The sequence below is a fragment of the Tamandua tetradactyla genome, chromosome 15 (genome assembly GCF_023851605.1).
Source record: "Tamandua tetradactyla isolate mTamTet1 chromosome 15, mTamTet1.pri, whole genome shotgun sequence".
Classification (NCBI taxonomy): domain Eukaryota; kingdom Metazoa; phylum Chordata; class Mammalia; order Pilosa; family Myrmecophagidae; genus Tamandua; species Tamandua tetradactyla.
In genome coordinates this window covers 33,151,204-33,178,990 of record NC_135341.1, presented here as the reverse complement: position 1 = coordinate 33,178,990, position 27,787 = coordinate 33,151,204, and the positions used below count along the sequence as shown (strand labels likewise).

Genomic DNA, 27,787 nt, shown 5'->3' with positions numbered 1-27,787 from the left:
CCTTACCCCGCCCGGCGCCGCCGTAAAGCTAACCCGGAGATCACCAAGCGAGCCCGTCTCCTCGCGACTCTGCGTGCGCGTGCACGCAAGACTGCGGCGGCGCGCTTTACGGCGGCCGCTTTGCGTGACGTTTTCCTTTGGCCTCATTTCGCACGTGGCACTGGCAGAGAAAGGTTGTCGCTGGTGACACTGCGGCCCCCACCGCCGATATGAAGCGGCCAAGTGAGTAGTGGGGACGGGTGGAGGTGGAGAGGGTCCCCTTTCTGGTGTTCCTCAAACCCACCGGGACCCTCTTTTCCACGGCTGGCTCTGTGCGGGGTAAGCAGGTAGGCCATCTCCTCGTTCAGTGAGGAACCAAGATTGGATAGACTCTACTTGATCCTCCTTACCTGCCTGCCCGTTGTACAGAAGGAAGGCTGGGTCCCGAGAATGGGAAAGGCCGTGTCAGAGTCTTATGAGGAGCGTCTTAGCGAGGTCTTAGGCCCAATCTTTTTCCTTCTGCGGCCACGTACAGACGATCCACCTGAGCGAGTACTGAGAACTGCTTCTCAAAATCCGCTTTCCGTTCCTTCCTTTCTTATGTTTCGTGGTGTTTGAGGGAAGTGGCTATTGTATTTGATCTCTTACGCTTCCATGTGTAATCCCAGTATAATGAGGGAAGAGTAGGAAAGAAAAGTTAGAGCGCCACCTCAGATCAATGAGTCATACATTCTCTGAGATTTGAGAGTGGTGTGTGTTTTATTAAGTTCCCAGAAGATTCTTAACTTTAGGTTTGAGAGGTAATGGCTTAATGTGAAAAGGGACAATCATCGGAAGCTAAGGAATCTGATTATCTGTGGTCTAATAATTTTATGATGTGTTTCTTTGTAGAGTTAAAGAAATCAAGTAAACGCATGACCTGCCATAAGCGGTATAAAATCCAAAAAAAGGTGGGTATTGTGTTGAGGAGATCTATACCAAATACATTGTTAAACTAATTTCTGCCCACCCCTCAGACCCCCAGGGAAGTTTGGGCTAATAAGATTTAGCCTTAGGAAGTGGGTTGAATAGGTATCATGAGTAGAGCTGTGGGAAAGTACAGTAATTTGGTGATAAGACAGTGCAAAATTTAATGGACATGTTCAGTAATCCCTACAAAGAGAGATGGAGAAAGTAGTGCCACATGATTCTTTGTTTTTTGGCAGTTTATAATTATGTATGTTCTGTTAGCTCAATTAGAGCTTATTTTTGTAGGTCATCTTGCAGGTATCCCTACACTTCGACCAGATTGGTTTCTTGCATGAATCAAGGAGGAAAGTTTTTTTGGTAAAGTTATGTAATGTTTTCAATATAATAGGTACGGGAACATTATAGAAAATTGAGAAAGGAAGCCAAAAAACGGGGTCATAAGAAGCCTAGGAAAGACCCAGGGATTCCAAACAGTGCTCCCTTCAAGGAGGCTCTTCTTCGAGAAGCTGAGCTAAGGAAACAGCGGGTAAGATATATTTGTTAAAACTTTCAATGAGTGTGGGTATACATACATGTGTCTTTTCAAAGCAGTGCCAAGTCACTTTGTATTATCCATTTATTTTATGGCTTGGACACAGCTTGAAGAACTAAAACAGCAGCAGAAACTTGACAGACAGAAGGAAGTGGAAAAGAAAAGAAAACTTGAAGCTGACCCTAATGTTAAACCATCTAACGAGGGACCTGTGAAGGAGGTATGATTTAGTCTCTTTGTAAGTGAAAGGTAGAATGCTGACACTGAAATATAAGCACATACACAGGGTGAGGGCTGCTGTGCTTCTTAGAAAGAAAAGACTGAGTTCAGGCTCTGACTTAATTACTTAAATATGCAGTGCCTTTTAGTTAGCCATGGAAAATAGAGAAATAGGCTACAATTGTTGTATTTCTAATTGTGGGTCTTTTCCCCTTTTTCTTTATCACCTAGGAATTTGGGCAACACAAAGCTAAGAACAAAGCCAAGCTGGGCAAACAGAATCCAAAGAAGTTATATTGTCAGGAACTTAAAAAGGTATCTTAATCTAGCTAGGTTCATGTCTAAAAATGGTAATTAGGTTTAAAAGAATTAATTATTCCTCTTTCCTGTCCCCATGCCACAAACCTTGTAAAGGTGGAAGTAGAATCTACTTGAGCTGGGAGAATCCTTTAGGAGGTTGTCTTATGCCATCTAAGGCCTTTCCTGTTATGTTGAGCTAAGGGAACTATTTTTTTTTCCTTGAAGTGAGGAATGAAGTTTACAAATGGCTTTTTGTGTTAAAGATACAAACCATATTTTGACCCACTGGCTTTTAAGATGGAGGAAAACACATTATACAGTAGTAAAATAAGGGTTTCTAATGTGCTGTGGAAACCTAAGTGAAGGAAGTCAAGAGGGTGATGTCCTTTTGGGGTAGGTGACACCCCACCCCCACCCCCACCCCCCACTATCCCTGACCTCACTTTCCGAAGCTTATTATTCCCTTTGGATAGAACCTGATTATGCATCTCAGCACCTCTTATGCATCTCAGCACCTCTTCAAACTATAAAGTGGGGGAGGATTACAATTCAGACATTTGGGGGTGTTGCCACTTATAAAATCTACTCTGAAGAGAGGCTGAAGGCCCCTGTGCAAGCCTATATGTTTTCTTTTTCCTGTGTGAGAAATGATGAACATATGAACATTCTTCATACAAAATGAAGACATGAAATCCAACTCTGAACTCATTCATTTGCAAAGTGGATAATGCCAGCACACTTGTATTGAGAATGTTTCCAGAGTGAGTGATGTAGTTCTGATTGTTCTATCCCTTGACAGGTGATTGAGATCTCGGATGTTGTGTTAGAGGTTTTGGATGCCAGAGATCCTCTTGGTTGCAGGTGTCCCCAGGTAGAAGAGGCCATCATCCAGGGTGGACAGAAAAAGCTGATACTTGTATTAAATAAATCAGGTGAGCAAAAGGCCAGGGTGCCCTTTGTCTTGGCATATGCTCTAGTGAGGAATGAGGAAAACATCTGAACAGTCTGATTGCCACTGAAGCTGAAGACTGATAAGATCCAACTCTGACCTCAGTTAAGCCTGTGCCTGTGCTCTGCTCTCTGGTTGCCAAAGACAGTGCTAGGCAGTGAGGGGAGGGTGTTTTCCAAAGTGATTTACCTGGTTTCTGTTGTTTTTTTGCCATTCAGTACTTACCACTTGTCTTATTTAAGATTGTAAGTTTCTGTGGCTTGCCTAATGTTTGATATATTTTGCATAAGAAGTGATAACATTGTATCAAATTCCCCCTACACATAAAATAGTCGAGTCTATAATAAAGTCAGGAGCTAGGTAAATTAGAACCTGTATGATAAAGTATTTAAATAAGATGTATAATTGTGTATCTGGGTTTGAGTAACAGGAGCAGATACCTGAAAGCAGAAAGTAAAAATGGTATCTAAAAATACTGTTGTGGACAGGAAACAAATGGTTATTAGCAGAGGATAAATTCTAGAAAAAAGATTAGCTCTAGGATTAGTAAGGTTAGAATCTAGAGGTTGACTCAGCTCTGAAAGATGAGCTTGGGAAAATGGGAATAAAAGAAATACAGAAGTGCTAACATTGGGCTCTATTAAGAGTAGCATAGTATGGAATTTACCCTGTCCTCCAGTTAAATCCTTCAAGAAAAACCTGGGACAAAGCGAACTAGAATAAAACTATAGTTTATAGCAGATCTTGCACATTTCTCAACAAAATTACCACACTGAGGCATCTGTCTTATTCCTAAATTCCTACCAGATCTGGTGCCAAGGGAGAATTTGGAGAGCTGGCTAAACTATTTGGAGAAAGAATTGCCAACAGTCGTGTTCAGAGCCTCAACAAACCTGAAGGACAGAGGGAAGATGATCAAGGTACTGTTAAAGTAAAGTGTGGTTCTTATTTGGGGCATGAAATCTATTGAGTAAAAAATCTTGATATGAAAATTAAACATAAGATCCAACTCTGATTTCTTTCAAAGAGATAATCTTAAAAAGCAGTAGAGGATGATAATTAAGAGCTGGGCTCTGGAGCCAGATTGTTTGGGTTTGAAGTGGTGAGGTGTCAGATGTAGTCATATTAATTATTTGGAATTTTAACATGGGAAGGTAAAGAAGAAAGCTGCTCCATTCAAAAGTGAAGTCTGCTTTGGGAAGGAGAGCCTTTGGAAGCTTCTTCGAGGTTTTCAGGAGATTTATGGCAAAGCCATTCGGGTTGGTGTAATTGGTGAGTATTTTTCAGTTCAGTACATTTTACTTCTTACCTCTTAAGTGCCAAGATATTTAGCCAAGAAAACCTAAATAGTTGTTGCATGATTCAGATCTTTGTTGTGGCTGGGCATTGTAGGAAATTAGCTGCTGGAAAATCTTAGCATATTTGAATTGATTTACTTGTCTATTTTTTCATTACTTGAGCAAGAAATGAAGAAGCTGATTGGTCCTAGTGTTGAAGTGAAGATTCGCAGATCCAACTCTGATCTTGCTCTAAATAGCAGGCACACATAAAGTTAGGCAATGGAAATTTTATAATTATCAGCATATAAAACGTTTCATATCTCTGGATTTCCCATTTATTGATAGGTTTCCCAAATGTGGGAAAAAGCAGCATCATCAATAGCTTAAAACAAGAACGGACATGCAATGTTGGTGTATCCATGGGGCTTACAAGGTAAGTTGAGCTGTTCCATAATAGCAATATTTTAGTACAGATGTGTATATGTAACTTTAGCCTGGATATCATGAGGAAGACAATGTTCTGCTCTTTTAAAGTGTTTAGTGAAATGAAGAGTGTTAAACCAATGGTAGGGTAGGGTAAGAATTGGAGTGGGACAGCTGTCCACAATATCATTTAAAAGACAAATAAGCAAATAGATTCAGAAAGGCTAAGGCTGCATTAGAGGAATTGATAGTTGAACCTTGTCCTGAATAGAAGTCTGCCAGTGGAAGAGGGAAAATTATTAATGGCAGAGGAGACAGCACACATATATGTATATATGTAAGATATAACATGTTTCTTTTTAGAAGGGGAGGACACACTGGGTTCAGGTAAATGTGAAGCAAATGATGATAAACTGGATCTGACTGACTTGTGTTGAGTTTGTTCAATCCAACCCTGATCTTCACTAGATGTTCTGCATCTTGCCCACCTAAATAAATCATGCCCCCTTTGATTACCATTTCTCTTTTTCTAGGAACATGCAGATTGTCCCCTTAGACAAACAGCTTACAGTTATAGACAGCCCCAGCTTGATTGTGTCTCCACTTAACTCTGCCACTGTACTTGCTCTGAGAAGTCCAGCAAGTATTGAAGTAATAAATCCAGTGGAGGCTGCCAGTGCCATCCTGTCCCAGGCTGATGCTCGACAGGTAAAAGAACCCACCTTTGTGTTCCTTATTATCATTTTATCTTTTATTCTAAGGATTTTTAAAAAACACTTCTTCACCCAAAAGGGAGATTTCTTTTTTTGAGGGAAGAATACAATTCTGAAATTTGTCTACTATTCTTGACCCTCCTAAAACTATACCATAAGCATAACAGAAATTGTAGAGGTGGTTGCTACTTGTGATAAGCTACGTTTCTACTTTTACACCTCTCTTTTCAACAGCTGTATTTTAAGAAATAATTCAGTACAGTACAATTCACCCATTTAAAATATATAATTCAGTGGATTTTAGTATATTCAGAGTTGTGCAACCATCACCTCAAAAAGAAACACTACCTGTTTGCAGTCATTCCTATCCTCTCTGATTCCCTATCTCTCAGAAACCACTGATCTTTCTATGGATTTGCCTGTTATGAACATCTCATATCAATGGAATCATACAACATGTGCCCTTTTGTGACTTGCTTCTTTTGCTTAGCACATTTTCAGGGTTTGCACATGTAGCATGGATTAGTACTTGATTCCTTTTTATGGCCAGGTAATCCATTTTATGTATAAATATGCTACATCAGCAGGTGGACCTTTGGCCATCACTGTAACGTTGCTTATAAACGTTCACGTGCAAGTTTCTGTGAATGTGTTTTCTCTGGGGTATATACCTAGGAGTAGGATTGTTGCATCTTAACACAGTAAGTCCCTGTTCCACAGTGGCTAAACCTTTTAACTTTACCATCAGCAGTATATGAGGTTGCCAGTTATTTCATATCCTTGCCAACACTTGTCATTTTCCCTTTTTTTTTTATTGTAGCCGCCCTAGTGGATGTGAAGTATCTCATTGTGGTTTTGATTTGCATTTCCCTAATAGACACTGGTGCTAAGCAAGGACATTGTCCCATGTGCTTATTAGACATTTGTATTTGTCGGGGTGGGGAAGGTCTGTATTCAGATCCTTTGCCCATTTTTTAAACAGGTCTGTTTGCCTTTTTTTTTTTTGCATGGGCAGGCAAGAATATTTGTCTTTTTGAGTTTTAAGTGTTCTCCGTGTATTGTAGATACAAGTTTCGCTCATCAGATATATAATTTACAAATCTTTTATCTCTTTCTGTGGGTTATCTTTTGCTTTGATGGTGTCCTTTGATTAAAAGTTTGCTTTTGTAGCCAGTCCAGATTACTTTCTTTGGTTGCTTATGTTTTTGATGTCACATCTAAGAAACCATTGCCTACCTAATCCAACGTTATGAAGATTTACCCTTGTGTGTTTCCTTCCGAGAGCTTTGTAGTTTTAGCTGTTACATTTAGGTCTGTAGTCCGTTTTGAGTTAATTTTTGTGTATAGTATGAGGAAGGGGTTCAACTTCATTCTTCTGCGTGTGAATAACTAGTTGTTCCTGCAGCATTTATTGAAAAGACTGTTCTTTTCCTCATTGAATTATCTTGGCACCCTTGTCAAGTCAGTTGACCCTAAATGTACAGGTTTATTTCTGCACTCAGTTGTTTTGCTTATCTAATCTTCATCTTGATGTCAGTACCACAAAATCTTAGTCTTGATTACTGTAGTCTGCTTCTATTTTTATTTATTTTTTGAATTTTTTATTAATTATTTTAATTTTTAAAAAAAATACAACAAACGCAAACATTCTTAACTTACGATCATTCCGTTCTACATATATAATCAGTAATTCACAATATCATCATATAGTTGCATATTCATCATCATGATCATTTCTTAGAACATTTGCATCAATTCAGAAAAAGAAATAAAAAGACAACAAAAAAATTCATACATACCATACCCCTTGCCCCCTCCCTTTCATTGATCACTAGCATTTCAGTTTGCTTCTCTTTTAAATAGAAAATTTTCTAGTTTTTCTTATGTTTGTATTCCATTAGATATAAGTGACTTTTGGGTGTTTTTTTTTTCAAGGTAGTACTGAAATTTACTGTTCCCGACTATAAGAATTCTCTGGAATTTTTTACTTTGCTTGCTCAGAGAAGAGGACTGCACTATAAAGGTGGAATTCCAAATGTGGAAGGTGCTGCCAAACTGCTGTGGTCTGAATGGACAGGGTAAGGCTTCTTTATGTTGGCCTTTTGATGACTAAACAGAATAAAGGAACTGATTTTCTGAGTTTTTTAATACCAGGGCCACCTTAGGTTTCTATTGCCAGCCCCCTACGTCCTGGACTCCTTCCCCACATTTTAATCAGAGTATTGTGGCAAACATGAAATCGGGCTTTAATCTGGAAGAACTTGAAAAGAATAATGCACACAGCATACAAGGTGAGCAAGACTTGTGTATTGTTGTTGTCTCCATTGGCTGACAGGCCAGTTCAAGTCTCATCTGTTTTCAAGGGCTGTCTTCCTTCCCTAGCCATCAGAGGCCCTCGTTTAGCCAATAGCATCCTTTTCAAGTCTTTGGGTCTGACAAATGGAATAATAGAGGAAAATGACATACCTGAGGAACTTCCAAAACAGAAAGAGAGGAAGGAGGAGCAGGAGGTTGATGAGGACATTGAGAGTGACCAGGAATGTGTTGATGGTGAAGAAGCAAAGGTAAGTGAATTCCTCCATGAGTTTTTTAAAACCAAAATGTTTTCTGTTAGTACAGTGTATGGCAAATGGAAGAGCCAAAAAGTAGAAATGATATATTTTGTTAAAATAGACTAGAAGCCCCATATAATGTGTAGGTATTTAAGGCTTGTGGTCATTAGCCTTAATTTTGTAGATAACAGTTTTTTTCCAGGTACATAATTAATAGATAAGAATTATTAACTCAGCATTGTTTATCTTTTCTCCCAAGAAAAAAGATACAGGCATATTCACTTCAGAAGAGATACGGGAGGTGCCACCTGAGGAATCTAGACCAGGTGAGCCTGGGTGAGGGAATTTTCCTAACTTCATGACATAAAATCACTCTTACTGTGTTGTTTTAACCTCACTTTTATTTACCTCCAATATAGGTGAACAGTTTTATAATCAAGAACCAAGGCCTTTTGACTTGAGTAAAATGACTGAAGAGGAAGATGATGCTTATGACTTCAGTACAGACTACATATAATAGAACCTAGTCCTTCATAAGAAGTTTTCTTAACATCTTGAGTAGGCTACTAAATGGTCCTTTTATAATGTACCAGTGTTATGCTATGATATAAGCTGTGTAAATTTTGTAAATATATAAACGAGATACTCTTCTCAAAAAGCAAAAAATCTTCAGAAATAAGTTGGAAAGTGTAGGTTTCACTTTATTTACAAATTTACAGATCATTCAGGCCACAGGTTACAAAAATTAAAACCAAGCAGCAATTTTTGAGCTATCTGTATCAGGTAGTTGTATCAGTCCATTCACTCCGTACACATTTATTGATGATCTGGGAGGCTGACTGACTGCCAGACTGGGCATAGGGCTCACTGTCTTTACCCAGCTGAAGCATCCTTTTTTCCATGGGTTGCTGCAGATAATAAGCATGGGAGCCTAGCACCTTTGTTACTTCCCACACTTACTGTCTTCTAGGATTTCCTGAGAAATACTAGTCATTTAAATTCTATTTTATTTTATATTTGAGATTTCCATGTGTCTTCGAATTAAGCTGAATTTGCCTGTTGGGTCTGGAATATACCATTTTTCCCAAACATCAGAATATGAAGCAGTTCTTCCCCAGGGTTTAAAGTGCCCGTTCCAATGGAGTAACTTGGCAGCCTTTACAAACTGAGGTGAATATCGTTTTCCAGCACTGGAGCCTTACCATCGAGAGAGAAATAGTTAATGATTGTACCAGTGACTCACAATACAAAGGCAGACCAGATTGTGCAGTTAAATTCCTTGTTAGCGTAGGCCTTTGGCTTATTATTTCTACTTACCAAGGTGGCGGACATTCCACATCGGGTCAATAGTGGAGTGTTGTTGATAAAATACGATCAGCAGAGGAGGTGTTGTGATGCTGCCAGCCAGTGTTCTGCTATATAGTCCTTCTCTAGGTGGGAACAATAACATAAGCTGTTAGTCAAGATTGTTGAATAAGAGCTTTCACATTTAGGCCAGTATATACTTACTCTACATTGAGTTTCATCCACTTTTCTAGCTGGTTAGTGATATTCTGTCTTTTCCATTCTGTCAGGTTTGCAACAAAAACTCCAGGATTAAATGAGCAGGTGCTGGCTTTCATGGAAAGCTTACGAATCCTTTCCTTTTTATAGTCAAGATAGCCAATATAATTGTACTAAAAGCACAAATGGGATATAGGTTTACTGTTAGAACAGATATAATTGTACAGCCAGTGCCTAAAACGTCTCAGATTATTAGCAAAAGCCTCTATGTAAAGCAAATAAAAGTGTCATTTGGGATTCCTTGTTAGGGGAATAGGAACCTAGATTTCAACATCAAATCATATGTTCGAGTAGAGTTATTTTTTCAAGTCCATGAACTAAATCGAAGGAAAGGAGGCTTGGGTTTAGGGAAATGTAAAAGAAAGTAATTTCCTAAATTTGCTGCCTTTTTCTGCTAACCTATATTATGGAGAGTATAATAAGTAATTTACCTGATTTCCTGCTCCTCGGATCACAACTTTAGTGGCAGCTGAATCACAATCTTCTGAAAATGCAGCTGCATGCCCTGGCTTTAGTGGTGTATTATAAAGGGCAAAAATATCACCTAAAATAGGGTGTGAGATTATCATTTCCAGTTACCTCAAGTTCCCTGTTCTTCCCACTTCTCCCTATAAGATCACCATAAGATTAAAATGACTACAGCTTGTACTCTGGATGGAGAACAGCATGATGTTCTTTGGTACCTTGTACAATTACATCATCATCCATATATATGGCCTTCTTTGCACTGGGAACCAGAATTGGCAAATAGAACCTTGCAAAGGTTAACTGTAAACAAGGAAACAACAGATATTGGCATAGTGTTAGGTCAGCAGTTGTCCTTTTATTTACATTGAAATTCCCAGCACGCTCTCAGGACCCCATGCAGAAGAAAGCCAAAGGAGTCAGAACTGCCCAGGGAACTGTCCACAGATATTCCAATCATTTCCTAATAATTCTCCCAAGGACAGGATGTGTAGAACTCACTGGTTTTACAGATTCCCGTTGGTCAGGATTCTCCTTTACTTTCCCCTCCAGAAGTTTGGTGTCAAAGTTCACAATTTTGTACCTGATGTTTTTCAGGGAGCCACTGTTGAGCCAGGACCTGATGAAGGTGAAGCACCAAATTTAAGTAATCAAGTCCCCAAACCATAGCCTTGCCTTCTGTGCCTTCCAATGAGGGGATGATGTAAGAAACCAAGAACAAAAGAGGACATCCACCAATGAATGTACCTTTTCACTCACTACCTTTTGAGTCTTGGTTTCTCATCCGAAATGAGGATGTACCCACCAAAATGCCTCCGTGAACCAAGATTCTGTAGTTCTGCAGGCTGCTCATATCAGGGTCAGACTTAGGATCATTTTTCCAACACTGCAACTGCTGGATAGACTACAGAATTGAGAATACCTCGAAGTTGGTAATCAACTTTACTTCCTTAATTCACACTGACAACTCAGCAGTTCCTCCACCTGAATTGAAGGGGCTGCCCAGAGAAAACCCAGTGTTGTCACCAGACACAAATTTTTCCTAGGCTCATTTCAAAACAGCATTTTGGGGACACTTAGTTCTGTAGTCTATTTTAATGCCATGTTTATTTCTATATAATTTTTTAGACGGTTCTAAATTTTTCAAAAATAAGGAAAAATACTTCATAATGACCCCCCACACACTCAAAGTATTGCCCTCTTATGATGCATGACCCATGGAGAAAGCCTTAAGGACAGAAATATTCTTAGAACTCTTGACAGCCTTTTAACCTGCTGGACAGTTAAAACTCGGTAACTTAATCCTAAGCATTTTTCAAAACAGATGAGACTGTCCATCAGATTAGACTTCTATTCTTTTACAATTACTGTAGCAAAGACCATTTACTGAGGGATTACTTGAGATAGGTGTATATTTTCTCATTTACTTCACATGACAGTTCTTTAGGTAGGATATTTTCACCTAATTTTATTAGATGAGGAAATACGCTTAGAGGGGTTAGGTAATGTTCCCCGATCACTTGGTTTGTGGGCCAGGATTTGGATCAGGGTCTGTCTACAACTTCACCTCACTCTCTTATCTTTCCTCCCAAGTCCCTTTCCACTCCAGACCAGAGAACTACTCAGAGGATGTCAACATGATATGAGCTTGTGCCAGGATATATAAATCAACATACTTTAGAAATTCTTACTAATAAAAAATAATTAGCTGCACTTCACAATGTGCATAGTGACACAGCTGATTGATATTCTGGCACAAATTCCTTATACTGTTTCTATCAAGGGATAAAATCACATGGAAAAAACATACGTGTAGTTTATATGTGGTGTAACCTTAACTATTTAGAAAAAATATTTACATCTAGAAAAAACAGTTCCTGAACTGGCAGTCAGACTGCTCTAGGCTATCCTCTGGAAACAGAATCATTGGGCAAGCAGGGCTCACCGGAGATGGTCCACTGTATGGTTGAGTGTGACAATGTAGAAAATCACATTGGAGCGGGTGTTGTGCTGAATGCTGTTCATGGCTGCAATGGCCCCCCCGAGCCTGTCCTCAGATGCAGCAATGACCACAGGAATCTCCTCTTGTCTCCCATCTACCACTGGGTGGGGAACATTTGGGACAAAGTCTATAGGCTGAAGCCCCACAATTCCTGAATCTGTGAAGAAGACACATAAGAAAGGCAATGATGTAAACAATCTGATGAGCTTTTGATAGCCCAAGGAATGAAAAGGTAAGATCAGGACTATGGTCCTGATTTATCTCGACCATATTCAGACATACAGCAGAAACTGTTTTCTCGTAACTATCCATGGGAATATAAGATAGAATCTTTCTGGAATATGTTTTGGTAATTTGTATAAGAACGTTAACCAGATACATGGCCTTTCATTGAATAATTCCCCTTGCTACCCCTTTTAAAGACAAAAATCTGAAATGTAGCCAAAAGTCATATAATCCAGAAACAGATAAGGTCTGTTTTTTAAATCATGAATTGTGTTCCATAAATAGGCATTAAATAAATTTAGTGGGTCACAAACAATTTGAATAGGAAGATGGTTCCTGGATTGGAATATAAAATAGAGTGCTTTCACATAGCAAAAGCTGCCAAGTATTGTTCTGTGGCCCTTTCTGGTTTTTACAATATATTGATCCATTCAATACTGAACACCTACTGTGTGCCAGATACATCCCTACTGTAATGGAGGGTGGACAGATAATAAAGAATGTACCTGTGTATCCTGTGTGTAATGCACTTATTGTTGTGGGATCGCCATCAAAATAGAATGTGAGTCATTGTACTAAAGGGTGGTTTTTCCTGTGGAAATGTTTAAGTAAACTATATGACATTCAAATTATATATGAAGAGATTTACTATCACAGTGACATAGTTATATGGAAAAACTTGCCACATGCGGTTTATATGCAGTGTAACCTCAACTGTATTGAAATATACTCAGAAAAAAGGACTGCAAAAGACTAAACCAAACTTCAATAACAGTGAACTGTAGGTGATGAAATCATTCATTCAACTAATATTTACTAAGCATATCCTATGAACCAGCCACATTCAGAGGCATACAAGATAAAGCAGTGAACAAAACTGCCCTCATGGAGATTGAATGCTATTTCCATTTTGAATAAAGTTTACCACAAGGAATGCGTGTAACTTAATATTTATACACATATGCTATCAGCACTCATCCTATTCTGGCAACTGTGGTAAATGGTAATCCAAAAATGACTTGACAAAACAACCTGACACCGCAAACATCCCTTAATACCAAGGCAGAGCAGTTTGAAGAACTAATTAAAAATACTTGGCAGTGGAATTACACAATAAAGTGGGTCTTTTGATCAGCTGACAAGGCTTTATGGTTTTTTACTGATACAGTTCTCCAATGAAGAGAGCAGGCAACAGACTTCTTTGCTTGCCACCATCATCTGAAGCCTTGCACAGCTGAAGTGTGTGAATGGATGGCAGCCCACAGAAGCTCCCCTACTGCCTTAGCTTTGGTGAGACGGAATCTTGTTACATCAAACCCTCAGTAAACGAGCACAACAGGGAAAAGAGCACAATGAGCACCTACCATGCTTTCTCCTAGATTCATTAACAGGTTGTGTAAGGCTAAGAAGAAAGAACTTTTCCTTTACCACAATAATGTAACTTAGGATGTGGGACACAGAGAACTCCAGGTCCTTGACAAGTGCCAAGGTATTAGTAAAGCTTCCCATACCTGAAATTTCATTCCTAAGCAAACTACTCAGACCAAGGAAGTTATGGTGCAAAACCAATAAGAAGAGAGCCACGGCCAGGACCAGGATGATGATGTTTACTGAAACACAAATGGGGAAAAATATCTGCATTAAGTCTCTTTACCTTTTGACCAGGTATAAAAATAACATAATTTCTGGGAAAAGCATACCTTTACGAAATGACATCTTTCTCTTCTGTCTTACAGAAGCATTAGTTATCAACCCTACAAAACAAAAACAAATCCCCAAAGCCTGTCAGGTACATGAGAATGGCCATCAAAATGCCTGAACACTTTTTGTTCAATAGAGACAAGTTCATACGGTATTTTCTGCCAGGAATTCATTTTGAATTAACAGTTTCTAAGAATATAGGGTCTGAATTCACAACTTATTTTAAGGTAGTCATGACAAATACTTCCAAATAACTTGGCGAAATACATAATCTTAGAAGTGTACAACAACCAGCCAATCATTCACCATATTTGAAGAGATAAACTGCAAAAGAAATTATACTGAGAGGAATCCCTGAGGTCTAACCACTACAGAAAAACTTTCTAATGAATTTTTACTTAAAACTGTTAAATTAGGCATGGACTCAGTCACCTATGGCCTAGTTACCTGAGGTCTAGGCCTTATAGGTACAAACACATCCCTGTTCCTAGTGGTATCCCACTCAGCTTTATTTATAAAGGTCCTCAGGAAAAAAATAAACATTTTCCAAAACCATTTGACAGAACTATAAAGTTACAGAAAAGAAACATTTACAGAAAGTCACAGATCCAGTCTTGCTATCAAAAGTTTAAAGTGATAGGTGGCCGCGTTTGAATGGCCCAGAGTGGGGCCCGGCCTGGGATCCGAGGGACGCTTTAGGCAGCCGGGCGCAGTTCATCAGCTGAACTGAGGCGCCACGGTACCATGAGGCGCCGGTATTTAAGAGATTATGGCATCTGAAACCCACAATGTTAAAAAATGGAACTTTTGTAATAATATTGAGGATCATTCCATTGATCTTCCTAGAAAAAGGATCTCTAATTTCACTAATAAGAACATAAAGGAGGTTAAGAAATCTCCAAAACAGTTGGCTACTTACATAAATAGAACAGTTGGACAAGCTGTGAAAAGCCCAGATAAACTACATAGGGTGATCTATCGCAGAAAGAAAATTCATCATCCTTTCCCAAGTCCTTGTTACAGAAAAAAACAGTCCCCTAGAAGTGGGAGCTGTGACATGGCAAATAAAGAAAATGAAGTGGCTTGTACCGGCCACATGCCTGAAAAATTACGCCTTGATAGTCGAACATATTTGGTTAACTCCAGTGATTCTGGTTCTTCACAGACAGAAAGCCCATTATGAAAATATAGTGCATTTTTTACTGAGGTTTCTCAGGACCATGAAACAATGGCACAAGTTTTGTTCAGCTGAAATTTGAGATTGAACGTAGCTTTAACTTTCTGGAGAAAGAGAAGTATAAGTGAACTTGTGGCCTATTTGGTGAGGATAGAAGATCTTGGAGTTGTGGATTGCCTTCCTGTGCTCACCAATAGTTTACAGGAAGAGAAACAATACATCTCACTTGGCTGCTGTGTATATTTGTTGCCTCTAGTAAAGTCACTACTTAAAAGGAGATTTGAAGAATATGTAATAGTTGGTTTAAACTGGCTTCAAGCAGTCATTAAAAGGTGGTGGTCAGAACTATCATCCAAAACAGAAATTATAAACGATGGAAATATTCAGATTTAAAAAAAAATTTTTTATTAATTAAAAAAAATTACAAGAAAGAAACACAAACATTCCCAACACATACACTCAGCACTTCACACTATCATCACATAGTTGCATATTCATCATCATGATCATTTCCCAGAACATTTGCATCAATTCAGAAAAAGAAATAAAAAAACAACAGAAAAATAAAACAAAAACAGAAAAAAAAATTTACATACCGTACCCCTTACCCCTCCCTTTCATTGATCACGAGGATTTCAAACTAAATTTATTTTAACATTTGTTCCCCCTATTATTTATTTTTATTCCATATGTTCTACTCATCTGTTGGCAAGGCAGAAAAAAGAAGCATCAGACACAAGGTTTTCACAATCACACAGTCACATTGTGAAAGCTATATCATTATACAATCATCATCAAGAAATATGGCTATTGGAACACAGCTCTACATTTTCAGGCAGTTCCCTCCAGCCTCTCCATTACATCTTTTGTTTGTTTGTTTGTTTGTTTAATCATTTTTATTAATTAAAAAAAAAGGAATTAACACAACATTTAGAAATCATTCGATTCTACATATGCAATCAGTAATTCTTAACATCATCACATAGATGCATGATCATCATTTCTTAGTACATTTGCATCGATTTAGGAAAAGAACTAGCAAAACAACAGAAAAAGATATAGAATGTTAATATAGAGAAAAAAATAAAAGTAATAATAATAGTAAAAAAAGAAAAAGACAAACAAACAAACAAACAGACAAACAAAAAAAAAACTTACAGCTCAGATGCAGCTCCATTCAGTGTTTTAACATGATTACTTTACAATTAGGTATTATTGTGCTGTCCATTTTTGAGTTTTTGTATCTAGTCCTGTTGCACAGTCTGTATCCCTTCAGCTCCAATTACCCATTATCTTACCCTGTTTCTAAGTCCTGTTGGTCTCTGTTACCAATGACATATTCCAAGTTTATTCTCTAATGTCGGTTCACATCAGTGGGACCATACAGTATTTGTCCTTTAGTTTTTGGCTAGACTCACTCAGCATAATGTTCTCTAGGTCCATCCATGTTATTACGTGCTTCATAAGTTTATTCTGTCTTAAAGCTGCATAATATTCCATCGTATGTATATACCACAGTTTGTTTAGCCACTCATCTGTTGATGGACATTTTGGCTGTTTCCATCTCTTTGCAATTGTAAATAACGCTGCTATAAACATTGGTGTGCAAATGTCCGTTTGTGTCTTTGCCCTTAAGTCCTTTGAGTAGATACCTAGCAATGGTATTGCTGGGTCATATGGCAATTCTATATTCAGTTTTTTGAGGAACCGCCAAACTGCCTTCCACAGTGGTCACACCATTTGACATTCCCACCAACAGTGGATAAGTGTGCCTCTTTCTCCGCATCCTCTCCAGCACTTGTCATTTTTTGTTTTGTTGATAATGGCCATTCTGGTGGGTGTGAGATGATATCTCATTGTGGTTTTGATTTGCATTTCACTAATGGCCAGGGACATTGAGCATCTCTTCATGTGCCTTTTGGCCATTTGTATTTCCTCTTCTGATAGGTGTCTGTTCAAGTCTTTTTCCCATTTTGTAATTGGGTTGGCTGTCTTTTTGTTGTTGAGTTGAACAATCTCTTTATAAATTCTGGATACTAGACCTTTATCTGATATGTCATTTCCAAATATTGTCTCCCATTGTGTAGGCTGTCTTTCTACTTTCTTGATGAAGTTCTTTGATGCACAAAAGTGTTTAATTTTGAGGAGCTCCCATTTATTTATTTCTTTCTTCAGTGCTCTTGCTTTAGGTTTAAGGTCCATAAAACTGCCTCCAATTGTAAGTTTCATAAGATATCTCCCTACATTTTCCTCTAACTGTTTTATGGTCTTAGACCTAATGTTTAGATCTTTGATCGATTTTGAGTTAACTTTTGTATAGGGTCTTCTTTCATTCTTTTGCATATGGATATCCAGTTCTCTAGGCACCATTTATTGAAGAGACTGTTCTGTCCCAGGTGAGTTGGCTTGACTGCCTTATCAAAGATCAAATGTCCATAGATGAGAGGGTCTATATCTGAGCACTCTATTCGATTCCATTGGTCGATATATCTACCTTTATGCCAATACCATGCTGTTTTGACCACTGTGGCTTCATAATATGCCTTAAAGTCTGGCATCGCGAGACCTCCAGCTTCGTTTTTTTTCCTCAAGATGTTTTTAGCAATTCGGGGCACCCTGCCCTTCCAGATAAATTGGCTTATTGGTTTTTCTATTTCTGAAAAATAAGTTGTTGGGATTTTGATTGGTATTGCATTGAATCTGTAAATCAATTTAGGTAGGATTGACACCTTAACTATATTTAGTCTTCCAATCCATGAACACGGTATGCCCTTCCATCTATTTAGGTCTTCTGTGATTTCTTTTAACAGTTTTTTGTAGTTTTCTCTGTATAGGTTTTTTGTCTCTTTAGTTAAATTTATTCCTAGGTATTTTATTCTTTTAGTTGCAATTGTAAATGGGATTCGTTTCTTGATTTCCCCCTCAGCTTGTTCATTACTAGTGTATAGAAATGCTACAGATTTTTGAATGTTGATCTTGTAACCTGCTACTTTGCTGTACTCATTTATTAGCTCTAGTAGTTTTGTTGTGGATTTTTCCGGGTTTTCGACATATAGTATCATATCGTCTGCAAACAGTGATAGTTTTACTTCTTCCTTTCCAATTTTGATGCCTTGTATTTCTTTTTCTTGTCTAATTGCTCTGGCTAGAACCTCCAACACGATGTTGAGTAATAGTGGTGATAATGGACATCCTTGTCTTGTTCCTGATCTTAGGGGGAAAGTTTTCAATTTTTCCCCATTGAGGATGATATTAGCTGTGGGTTTTTCATATATTCCCTCTATCATTTTAAGGAAGTTCCCTTGTATTCCTATCTTTTGAAGTGTTTTCAACAGGAAAGGATGTTGACTCTTGTCAAATGCCTTCTCTGCATCAATTGAGATGATCATGTGATTTTTCTGCTTTGATTTGTTGATATGGTGTATTACATTAATTGATTTTCTTATGTTGAACCATCCTTGCATACCTGGGATGAATCCTACTTGGTCGTGATGTATAATTCTTTTAATGTGTTGTTGGATTCGATTTGCTAGAATTTTGTTGAGGATTTTTGCATCTATATTCATTAGAGAGATTGGTCTGTAGTTTTCTTTTTGTGTAATATCTTTGCCTGGTTTTGGTATAAGGGTGATGTTGGCTTCATAGAATGAATTAGGTAGCTTTCCCTCCACTTCAATTTTTTTGAAGAGTTTGAGGAGAGTTGGTACTAATTCTTTCTGGAATGTTTGATAAAATTCACATGTGAAGCCGTCTGGTCCTGGACTTTTCTTTTGAGGAAGCTTTTGAATGACAATTCCATTTCTTTACTTGTGATTGGTTTGTTGAGGTCATCTATTTCTTCTTGAGTCAAAGTTGGTTGTTCATGTCTTTCCAGGAACCCATCCATTTCATCTAAATTGTTGTATTTATTAGCGTAAAGTTGTTCATAGTATCCTGTTATTACCTCCTTTATTTCTGTGAGGTCAGTAGTTATGTCTCCTCTTCCATTTCTGATCTTATTTATTTGCATCCTCTCTCTTCTTCTTTTTGTCAATCTTGCTAAGGGCCCATCAATCTTATTGATTTTCTTATAGAACCAACTTCTGGTCTTATTGATTTTCTCTATTGTTTTCATGTTCTCAATTTCATTTATTTCTGCTCTAATGTTTGTTATTTCTTTCCTTTTGCTTGCTTTGGGGTTAGTTTGCTGTTCTTTCTCCAGTTCTTCCAAGTGGACAGTTAATTCCTGCATTTTTGCCTTTTCTTCTTTTCTGATATAGGCATTTAGGGCAATAAATTTCCCTCTTAGCACTGCCTCTGCTGCATCTTATAGGTTTTGATATGTTGTGTTTTCGTTTTCATTCGCCTCGAGGTATTTACTAATTTCTCTTGCAATTTCTTCTTTGACCCACTCGTTGTTTAAGAGTGTGTTGTTGCGCCTCCACGTATTTGTGAATTTTCTGGCACTCCGTCTATTATTGATTTCCAACTTCATTCCTTTATGATCCGAGAAAGTGTTGTGTATGATTTCAATCTTTTTAAATTTGTTAAGACTTGCTCTGTGACCCAGCATATGCTCTATCTTTGAGAATGATCCATGAGCACTTGAGGAAAAGGTGTATCCTGCTGTTGTGGGATGTAATGTCCTATAAATGTCTGTTAAGTCTAGCTCATTTATAGCAATATTCAGATTCTCTATATCTTTATTGATCCTCTGTCTAGATGTTCTGTCCATTGCTGAGAGTGGTGAATTGAAGTCTCCAACTATTATGGTATATGTGTCTATTTCCCTTTTCAGTGTTTGCAGTATATTCCTCACGTATTTTGGGGCATTCTGGTTCGGTGTGTAAATATTTATGATTGTTATGTCTTCTTGTTTAATTGTTCCTTTTATTAGTAGATAGTGTCCTTCTTTGTCTCTTTTAACTGTTTTACATTTGAAGTCTAATTTGTTGGATATTAGTATAGCTACTCCTGCTCTTTTCTGGTTGTTATTTGCATGAAATATCTTTTCCCAACCTTTCACTTTCAACCTATGTTTATCTTTGGGTCTAAGATGTGTTTCCTGTAGACAGCATATAGAAGGATCCTGTTTTTTTATCCATTCTGCCAGTCTATGTCTTTTAATTGTGGAAATCAGTCCATTGACATTTAGTGTTATTACTGTTTGGATAATATTTTCCTCTACCATTTTGCCTTTTGTATTATATATATCATATCTGATTTTCCTTCTTTCTACACTCTTCTCCATACCTCTCTCTTCTGTCTTTTCGTATCTGACGCTAGTGCTCCCTTTAGTATTTCTTGAAGAGCTGGTCTCTTGGTCACAAATTCTCTCAGCGACTTTTTGTCTGAGAATGTTTTAATTTCTCCCTCATTTTGGAAGGACAATTTTGCTGGATATAGGAGTCTTGGTTGGCAGTTTTTCTCTTTTAGTAATTTAAATATATCATCCCACTGTCTTCTAGCTTCCATGGTTTCTGCTGAGAAATCTACACATAGTCTTATTGGGTTTCCCTTGTATGTGATGGATTGTTTTTCTCTTGCTGCTTTCAAGATCCTCTCTTTCTCTTTGACCTCTGACATTCTAACTAGTAAGTGTCTTGGAGAACGCCTATTTGGGTCTAATCTCTTTGGGGTGCGCTGCACTTCTTGGATCTGTAATTTTAGGTCTTTCATAAGAGTTGGGAAATTTTCAGTGATAATTTCTTCCATTAGTTTTTCTCCTCCTTTTCCCTTCTCTTCTCCTTCTGGGACACCCACAACATGTATATTTGTGCGCTTCATATTGTCATTCAGTTCCCTGATCCCCTGTTCAAATTTTTCCATTCTTTTCCCTATACTTTCTGTTTCTTTTTGGAATTCAGATGTTCCATTCTCCAATTCACTAATTCTAGCTTCTGTCTCTTTAAATCTATCATTGTAGGTATCCATTGTTTTTTCCAGCTTTTCTACATTGTCCTTCACTCCCATAAGTTCTGTGATTTGTTTTTTCAGTTTTTCTATTTCTTCTTTTTGTTCAGCCCATGTCTTCTTCATGTCCTTCCTCAATTTATCGATTTGGTTTTTGAAGAGGTTTTCCATTTCTGTTCGTATATTCAGCATTAGTTGTCTCAGCTCCTGTATCTCATTTGAACTGTTGGTTTGTTCCTTTGACTGGGCCATATTTTCAATTTTCTGAGCATGATCCATTATCTTCTACTGGCATCTGGGCATTTAATCAGATTTCCCTGGGTGTAAGACCCCGCAGGTTGAAAGATTTTTCTGTAAAATCTCTGGGTTCTGTTTTTCTTATCCTGCCCAGTAGGTGGCGCTCGTGGTGCTCATCTGTCTGCGGGTCCCACCAGTAAAGGATGCTGTGGCTCCTTTAACTTCGCTGTGGGGGGGGTCGCCAGCCGAAGCGGCTTGGGGTAGTGCAATCCGAATCTCCCAGCCGGTCCGTGGATCCGCACGCGGGGAGGGTCGCCGGCCTCTGCAGCTTAGGGGAACGCGTGTCCAAATTTCCCAGCCGGCCCGGGGTGCCAGGCGTGGCGGGGGGGGAGCGCCAGCCGCCGCGGCTTGGGGAAGTGTCTATCCACCGTTCCCAGCAGGACCGGGAAGCCACATGTTTGGAAGGGACTCCAGTCGCCATTCTCCATGGCTTGGGGATCTCCAATCCAATTCTCCCAGCTGGTCCGGGGGGCCGTGCGGGGGGGGGGGGGGCGCCAGCCCCCGCGGCTTGAGGGGACTGCCTGTCCAATTCTCCCAGCCAGCCCGGGAAGGAGGGAGGGAAGGACTCTGGCCGCCTGCCGCCCCGGCCCGGGGAAGCCTGTGCCCCTCGACGATCTCACTGGAGCGAGTTCTCCCAGCCCGTTAGCCGTTCCAGAATGGGGTACGCTGTCTTCTTGGTCTCTGTCATGGCTCTGGGAGCTGTTCTGAATCGTTTCTACTTCTCTAGTAGCTGTTCTGGAGGAGGAATTAAGACCCGCGCCTCTTACTAAGCCGCCATCTTCTCCGGAAGTCTCAATATTCAGATTTTAAAACAACAATTAAGTGAATTATGGGAACAGGAAAACCATCTTACTTTGGTTCCAGGATATACTGGCAGTATTGCTAAGGATGTAGATGCTTATTTATTACAATTGCATTGAGAGGTTTCATCTACTAAAGACTGCTTGGTTATTCAAAATATCCCTGGACTATCTGATTTCCAAAAAAAAGTCTCATCTGAGAACTGTGAACTGTAAAGAAATCAAGTGAAAATATTTTTTTTCGTTTAAAAAGCCACGTAATGAAACCACTAATGAACCTCTTAACAATCTACTTCACATTGAAGTGGAAAATATCCAAAAGGAGCAGCTTCAACTTCAATGAAGAGAAAGTGCACTAAGAAGATTGTTCACCTTTGCTCCATTTGGGATTTATATGGTTATTTGGTAACATTAAGAACTACTGGGTTTTAATGCAATCCTGCATATTACATAAGAATATAATTTATTCTATGTGAAAAAATAAGACAGGACTTCGCTAGGAACCACAAAGACCAATCATCATTAATTTTGTAAGATTGTATTTTATAAGAAAACACTTAATGTGTACAGCTATTTTCTTATGTTGAGAAGACTGAAATATTAAAACATAGCAAATAATCAATGTTAAACATTTTTTGTTCACACTGAAATATACTATGTTTGCAAAATGCCTTAATTATTAATAAGCCAATGTATTGTGATACCAATATCTGTTAAAAATTTTAAAGCCAACCATGTTTCTGGCATGGTAAAATCATAGAATTAAATCAGGGGCTTACTTTCATGTAGAATGTTGATGTTTGAAACCTATTCCACACCATTTTAAAACTTAAGAATATTTTAGTATCTGATTTTTTTTTTTTTGCCAGAATCATATGGCATGTATGTATGTAGGTGTTATGCCTATATAAAATTTTAAAAGGTGAATACATATTTGTATGAATGCCGAACTGGAAATATCCATGAAGTTGGCTAATTTATGTTCATTTTTTATGTTATATAGATTTCTAATATTTTCAGTTCTGTATCATTTAAGCTTCCATCATTTGAGTAAAATTACTAAATATTAAAAAAAAAAAAGTTTAAAGTGATATTCTCCAAAATTAAAAATCTGCTAAAATAAAAATGAACTTCTTCCAGGAGCTTCATCTCATATTTACTGCTTTCCCTCCTCTAACTAAGGATCAAGTGGTCTCATTAAAGGCCATTCCACTGGTGCTCTGCATCCTATCCTGTAATTGTTTCTTTGCTGCAGCATCATCAACCATTTTCCCTCTGCCACTCATCAGAATACTATCATGTTCTTCCAGTTAATTAAAAAAAAAAGGGAGGGTATTTCACTACATATACACCCCCAGCTGACCTACGGACCCATGTCTCTGCTCCCTTCACTATAAAAGGATCTAAAGTCTCTAGCTCCACTTCTCCCATTCTCTTAGCCTCCTTCAATCAGACTTCTGTCCCTATTGCTCCATTCAAATTACTCTCATCAAGGTCACCAAAGATGAAAGTCACCTTTCTATCATCCTCTTATCCTCTCAGCGACTATCAGCATTTTGACTACCTCCCTCCTCAATTTGAAATTATCTCATTCATTTCTGTCTCCCCTGGCTAGAATGAGGCTCCTTGAGAACAGGGATTCCAGTTAGAATTCACTCAAGTATCCCACCACCTAAAATCATGCTTGGCAAGTGGTAGTAGGCACATGATATTTATTTAATTTTTTAAATTGTATAGTATATACAAAGCAAAGAAATAAAAAAAACTCCTCAACAAGAAGTTACAGGACAGATCCCAGAGTTTGCCATGGGCCACCATACGATCCTCTCAATTTTTCCTTCTAGCTGCTCCACAATTTAGGAGGTTAGAGGGCGTAAGTATTTTTTTATCATAACAATCGACCTTTTTCCTTTTTTTTGTAAAAAATAACATATATTAAAAAAAGCTACAAGTTTCAAAGCACAGCACCACAATTAGTTGTGGAACGTATCTCAGAGCCTGACATGGGTTACAATTCCAAAGTTTCGGGTCTTCACCTCTAGCTGCTCTATAACACTGGAGACCAAAAGAGGTATCAATTTAATGATTCAGCATTCATATTCATTTGTTAAAACATATCTTCTCTGTATAACTCCACCATCACCTCTGATCTTTCCATCCCTTTCTTTAGGGGTATTTGGGCTATGGCCATTCTAACTTTCTCATACTGGAAGGGTCTGTCACCAATATGGGGTAGGCAGAATGAACTATCTGATGTTCTAGAGAGGCTGGGCTAGGTTTCAGGACTTATCTTGACCAAGGACCCATTTGGAGGTTGTAGGTCTTGAAAAGTCGCCCTACTGCATGGAACCCTATATACTGCCCTAGGTGTTCTTTAGGATTGGCAGGAATGATCCTAGTTGGAGTCTGGCAGGTTATGATAGGTAGCAAGGTCTAACTGAAGCTTGGGTAAGAGCAAATTTCAGAATAGCCTCTCTACTCTATTGGAACTCTCTCTACCATTGATACTTTGTTACATTTCTTTCCCCCCTTTCCCTTAGGATGGAACTGTTGATGCCATGGTGCCAGAGCATATGATAATTATTGAATGATCTTGCTAACCTAGGAGCTCAGAAAGGGAATATAATCTTTAGTAAGAATCATCAAAACAAATTCAAACATAAAGGAAATTATGGATTCCGATGGAGTTGATCTCAGAACAATTTCCTTTTTCCATTCTGTCTTTATCATTCAAATACCGTAAGGTCTCCACAACAACTTCCATCCTGTTACGTGCATTTGGAGGGGCAATATAGGGACATGTCTTTATATACAGGACATTTAGAAAGTTGATTCAAACACCCCAAGAAATATATATGTAGCATCAAAAGGACAGTATAAACCTCAGCCCACCCTTCCTTGTTTCTGTCCTCTCAATGTGCTGGGTCCTTCTGAGATCACAAACTCTGATCTCTGCCATGCTGAAGGGACAAAATGCATTTAGAATCTAAATAAAAATTTCCTACCTCTTCAACTGGCTAGTTCCTGCTTGCCTTTCAGGAGTCAAGGGTCCCTCCCTCAGGAAACCTCCTGGGCTTTCCTACCCAGGGCTCATCCAGCTGTCAAGTATTTCTGCGGTTATGTGGCTGTCTCTTTTAATACAGCTGTGCTCAGCAGTTCATTGCTTGACACAGAGAAAGCACAGTGAATATTTGCTGACTGCATTAATGATGGCAGGCAGCCACACAACACCGTGCTCTAAGAGTCCCTAGAATCCCACTGCTATGGAACGCAGAAGAGGCCAGAGAGCGGACAGGGACCACGGGCACGAGTTCCCGAGAACGGTTTCTCTCTGAAATGTGGACACGCCGCCTAACTCACGGTAACGGAGTACGGTCTAAACTTTTGAGATACATACTAGCCGCGAAAGAGGGATATATCAAACCTTTAACTGTTGACTATCCGGAGGACCCACGCTGGGTTTTGAGCAGCCCTTGAAGCCAGCGAGCATGCCGGTGGGCAGAGTTAAGGATCCATCAGGGTGTGGATCTCGGTTTGGATGCAAGGGACTCCCTTTCTCTCGAGATTGTGGCCTAGGATGGTCCCCCTCAAATTTAGGAGTCAAAAGGACCCTTTACGCTCAAGGATAAATCGAGAGGTAATGTGACGCTCCGGGAATTCCCCCAGGTCCAGAGAGAACCGGGTCAGGTCTCCAGGAAGCCTTGTCGTTCAGCGGTCTGTCGCGGCCGCTCTTACCTGCAGTAGGAGGAGCAGTCGCCGCCGCCCGCGCCCCGGCCCGCCCCGCCAGCTCAGCGTAGGCACTGCAGGCCCCAGGACTCGGCCCGCCGCCAGACCGCCAGTCCCCTGCAGTCCAGGCCGAACCCCACCGCCCTCTCGCTCCGCGGCCACCGCGCAGTCCCGCAACCTCACGCTAGCTGGTCTCTCTGACCCCGAAAGACCGGCGCCGTGCAGGCACCGCCGGGCAGTCCTGCCACCGGGGTCCTTGCCGAGAAAGTCGGTCGCCTTGGAGACGCAATTACGCGTTCCGGCAGCCGTTAGGCAGCAAGGCGCGGCAGAAGTCACTTTGGAAGCCGCGGGCCACAACTCTCAACATCCAACGGCACTGACGACGAGGTCGTCACGGGCGCGCGATGCTTCGGCCGGGCCACAGATACCGCGGAATCAGTCCCTGCCGGCGACACGCCGGGCTGTATCCAACTCCCAAGGCGTACGTCGCCTGAAGATGGCGCGGGGCGGGGCTACAAGCTGGCCCGGCCCTTCTGAGACATCTGCTTCCGGGGTCGCGGCCATTGCGCTCCCTGGCTCAGCGGGTCAGCCAGACGGCACGCAGGTTCAGGTTGCGACCCTGACTGTCTCAGAAACTCGACCGCCCTCGTTACCCCGCCCGCCTTTTGCGCTCTGTCGCCCGTTCCTCCGGCCAGTCATGCTGGAGCATCTGGGCTCTCTGCCCACGCAAATGGTGAGAGCGCGGCACCGCGGGGCTTTGAGATATCAGCACGCCGCTCTCGAGCCTGGCCGCTTCGCATCCCTTGTCGGAGCCCTGACCAGATCAGCGAGTTTCAGCGAATGGTTACCTGTTCCCCGATTATGCCTCCTGGGTCCTCTTCTGTCTTCTACTGCCAGGATCCCCTGCCCATGCTCTGTTAGGATCCTTCACTTCCCCCGACAAACTAAGAATTGGGCTTCTTGCCTAAGCCCTCGGGGGGAGCCCGGAATGTTGGGGTTGCCCTATGCCAAAGTTACAAGACCAGGGCAGGAATTATACTTTCTCCGTGGTGGACCAATTCCTGCTTTACTCTCTTTCACCTCTAGGATTACAAGGGCCAGAAGCTAGCTGAACAGATGTTTCAAGGAATTATTCTTTTTTCTGCAGTAAGTATTAGTTTTGCGTTTAAGTTTTTCTTCTTCTTTAGCTTGACTGTATTTAATGTACTGTGTTTGTCTTTAGATAGTTGGGTTTATCTACGGGTACGTGGCTGAACAGTTCGGATGGACTGTCTACATAGTTATGGCCGGATTTGCTTTTTCGTGTTTGGTAAGAAACTTGTGGGTATTTGGGTGTTAGAGGCAACTTAAGTTTCTTAATTGAGTTGGTTTGGTTGGAGCCATTAGTGACAACAAGCGCCAACTTTCCCCTCATCCTTTCCCATCAGTAATTCCCTTTGCTATCACTGGAAAAATAGAATGACAAAAAGTGTCAGATTATGTGCGCTGCAAAAAAGTACAGCTTATTTCCTTTGGCAGTAGTCTTAAAGTCAAAGCTAGCAGGAATTGCTCATCATCATTACATTGTCCCTTACCTTTCTTTCAGCCTTTTAAAGCCATATGTATAAATAGTGAGATTTGTTCCCATTATTTTTATGTTGTGTGGATCATTGCAGAATTCATAGCACTATTTTTTTTTTTTGGTGTTTTTTTTTTTAACCTTTAGCATGAGAGTCATCTGAGAACCAGACATACATATGCTCTTTTAAATTTTAACGAATATAATTAACACAGTTCTCTCTAATCTGGCCCAGCTGACACTTCCTCCATGGCCCATCTATCGCAGACATCCCCTCAAGTGGTTACCTGTTCAAGACTCAGGAACAGAAGACAAGAAACCAGGAGATAGAAAAATTAAGAGGCATGCTAAAAATAATTGATTGGGGCTTTCATGGTTCAGCACCTGCTTTTGTTTCTTGTGAGATGAGCTAAATTGCTTTCATATTCAAAACATGAGCTAAAAACCACCTATGTTCTTATAGCA

General features: G+C 39.8%; 4 protein-coding genes, 4 non-coding genes and 1 pseudogene across 12 annotated transcripts in view; 7 read left to right on the top strand and 2 right to left on the bottom strand.

Annotated features, from left to right (window-relative positions):
* Nucleotides 1-66, bottom strand: part of PBRM1 (polybromo 1) — a 155,042-nt gene extending 154,976 nt beyond the window's left edge. Inside the window, exon 1 of the mRNA XM_077129025.1 lies at nucleotides 7-66. The gene's annotated coding sequence lies outside the window, so the exon portion shown is untranslated. The remainder of the gene's footprint in view (nucleotides 1-6) is intronic.
* Nucleotides 17-12,813, top strand: GNL3 (G protein nucleolar 3). 2 transcript variants are annotated; one of them, XM_077129040.1, is made up of 15 exons: nucleotides 17-222; nucleotides 871-929; nucleotides 1,337-1,474; nucleotides 1,587-1,700; nucleotides 1,931-2,014; nucleotides 2,799-2,931; nucleotides 3,756-3,868; nucleotides 4,103-4,220; nucleotides 4,574-4,661; nucleotides 5,185-5,359; nucleotides 7,300-7,442; nucleotides 7,519-7,655; nucleotides 7,747-7,928; nucleotides 8,176-8,242; nucleotides 10,542-12,813. In XM_077129040.1, the coding sequence occupies exons 1-15, from the start codon at nucleotides 210-212 to the stop codon at nucleotides 10,553-10,555; spliced, it is 1,578 nt and encodes a 525-aa protein (XP_076985155.1). In that variant the 5' UTR covers nucleotides 17-209; the 3' UTR covers nucleotides 10,556-12,813. The 2 variants fall into 2 exon arrangements, with proteins under 2 accessions (XP_076985155.1, XP_076985154.1); XM_077129039.1 differs by lacking the exon at nucleotides 10,542-12,813 and adding an exon at nucleotides 8,336-8,595 and having other exon boundaries at nucleotides 18-222.
* Nucleotides 2,642-2,715, top strand: LOC143658172 (small nucleolar RNA SNORD19). The gene has a single exon (XR_013163180.1). It is a non-coding gene; the product is annotated as a small nucleolar RNA SNORD19 (small nucleolar RNA).
* LOC143658171 (small nucleolar RNA SNORD19) lies at nucleotides 2,978-3,060 on the top strand. The gene has a single exon (XR_013163179.1). It is a non-coding gene; the product is annotated as a small nucleolar RNA SNORD19 (small nucleolar RNA).
* LOC143658175 (small nucleolar RNA SNORD19B) lies at nucleotides 3,899-3,975 on the top strand. Its single transcript, XR_013163183.1, has one exon. It is a non-coding gene; the product is annotated as a small nucleolar RNA SNORD19B (small nucleolar RNA).
* On the top strand, nucleotides 5,042-5,117 carry LOC143658174 (small nucleolar RNA SNORD69). The gene has a single exon (XR_013163182.1). It is a non-coding gene; the product is annotated as a small nucleolar RNA SNORD69 (small nucleolar RNA).
* GLT8D1 (glycosyltransferase 8 domain containing 1) lies at nucleotides 8,593-26,272 on the bottom strand. 4 transcript variants are annotated; one of them, XM_077129044.1, is made up of 10 exons: nucleotides 25,774-26,272; nucleotides 13,872-13,925; nucleotides 13,683-13,781; nucleotides 11,890-12,103; nucleotides 10,446-10,563; nucleotides 10,163-10,247; nucleotides 9,911-10,023; nucleotides 9,426-9,592; nucleotides 9,234-9,346; nucleotides 8,593-8,824 (listed from the first exon to the last, which is right to left on the bottom strand). In XM_077129044.1, the coding sequence occupies exons 2-10, from the start codon at nucleotides 13,885-13,887 to the stop codon at nucleotides 8,790-8,792; spliced, it is 960 nt and encodes a 319-aa protein (XP_076985159.1). In that variant the 5' UTR covers nucleotides 13,888-13,925; nucleotides 25,774-26,272; the 3' UTR covers nucleotides 8,593-8,789. The 4 variants fall into 4 exon arrangements, with proteins under 4 accessions (XP_076985159.1, XP_076985156.1, XP_076985158.1 ...); XM_077129041.1 differs by having other exon boundaries at nucleotides 8,593-9,113; nucleotides 25,774-26,269; XM_077129043.1 differs by having other exon boundaries at nucleotides 8,593-9,113; nucleotides 25,967-26,269.
* On the top strand, nucleotides 14,599-22,258 carry LOC143657076 (KATNB1-like protein 1; annotated as a pseudogene).
* Nucleotides 26,153-27,787, top strand: part of SPCS1 (signal peptidase complex subunit 1) — a 1,879-nt gene continuing 244 nt past the window's right edge. Inside the window, exons 1-4 of the mRNA XM_077129045.1 lie at nucleotides 26,153-26,497; nucleotides 26,851-26,910; nucleotides 26,987-27,073; nucleotides 27,558-27,787. The exon at nucleotides 27,558-27,787 is cut by the window's right edge and continues 244 nt beyond it. Of these exons, the coding sequence (XP_076985160.1) occupies nucleotides 26,261-26,497; nucleotides 26,851-26,910; nucleotides 26,987-27,073; nucleotides 27,558-27,683 (510 nt within the window). The 5' untranslated portion in view covers nucleotides 26,153-26,260 and the 3' untranslated portion in view covers nucleotides 27,684-27,787. The remainder of the gene's footprint in view (nucleotides 26,498-26,850; nucleotides 26,911-26,986; nucleotides 27,074-27,557) is intronic.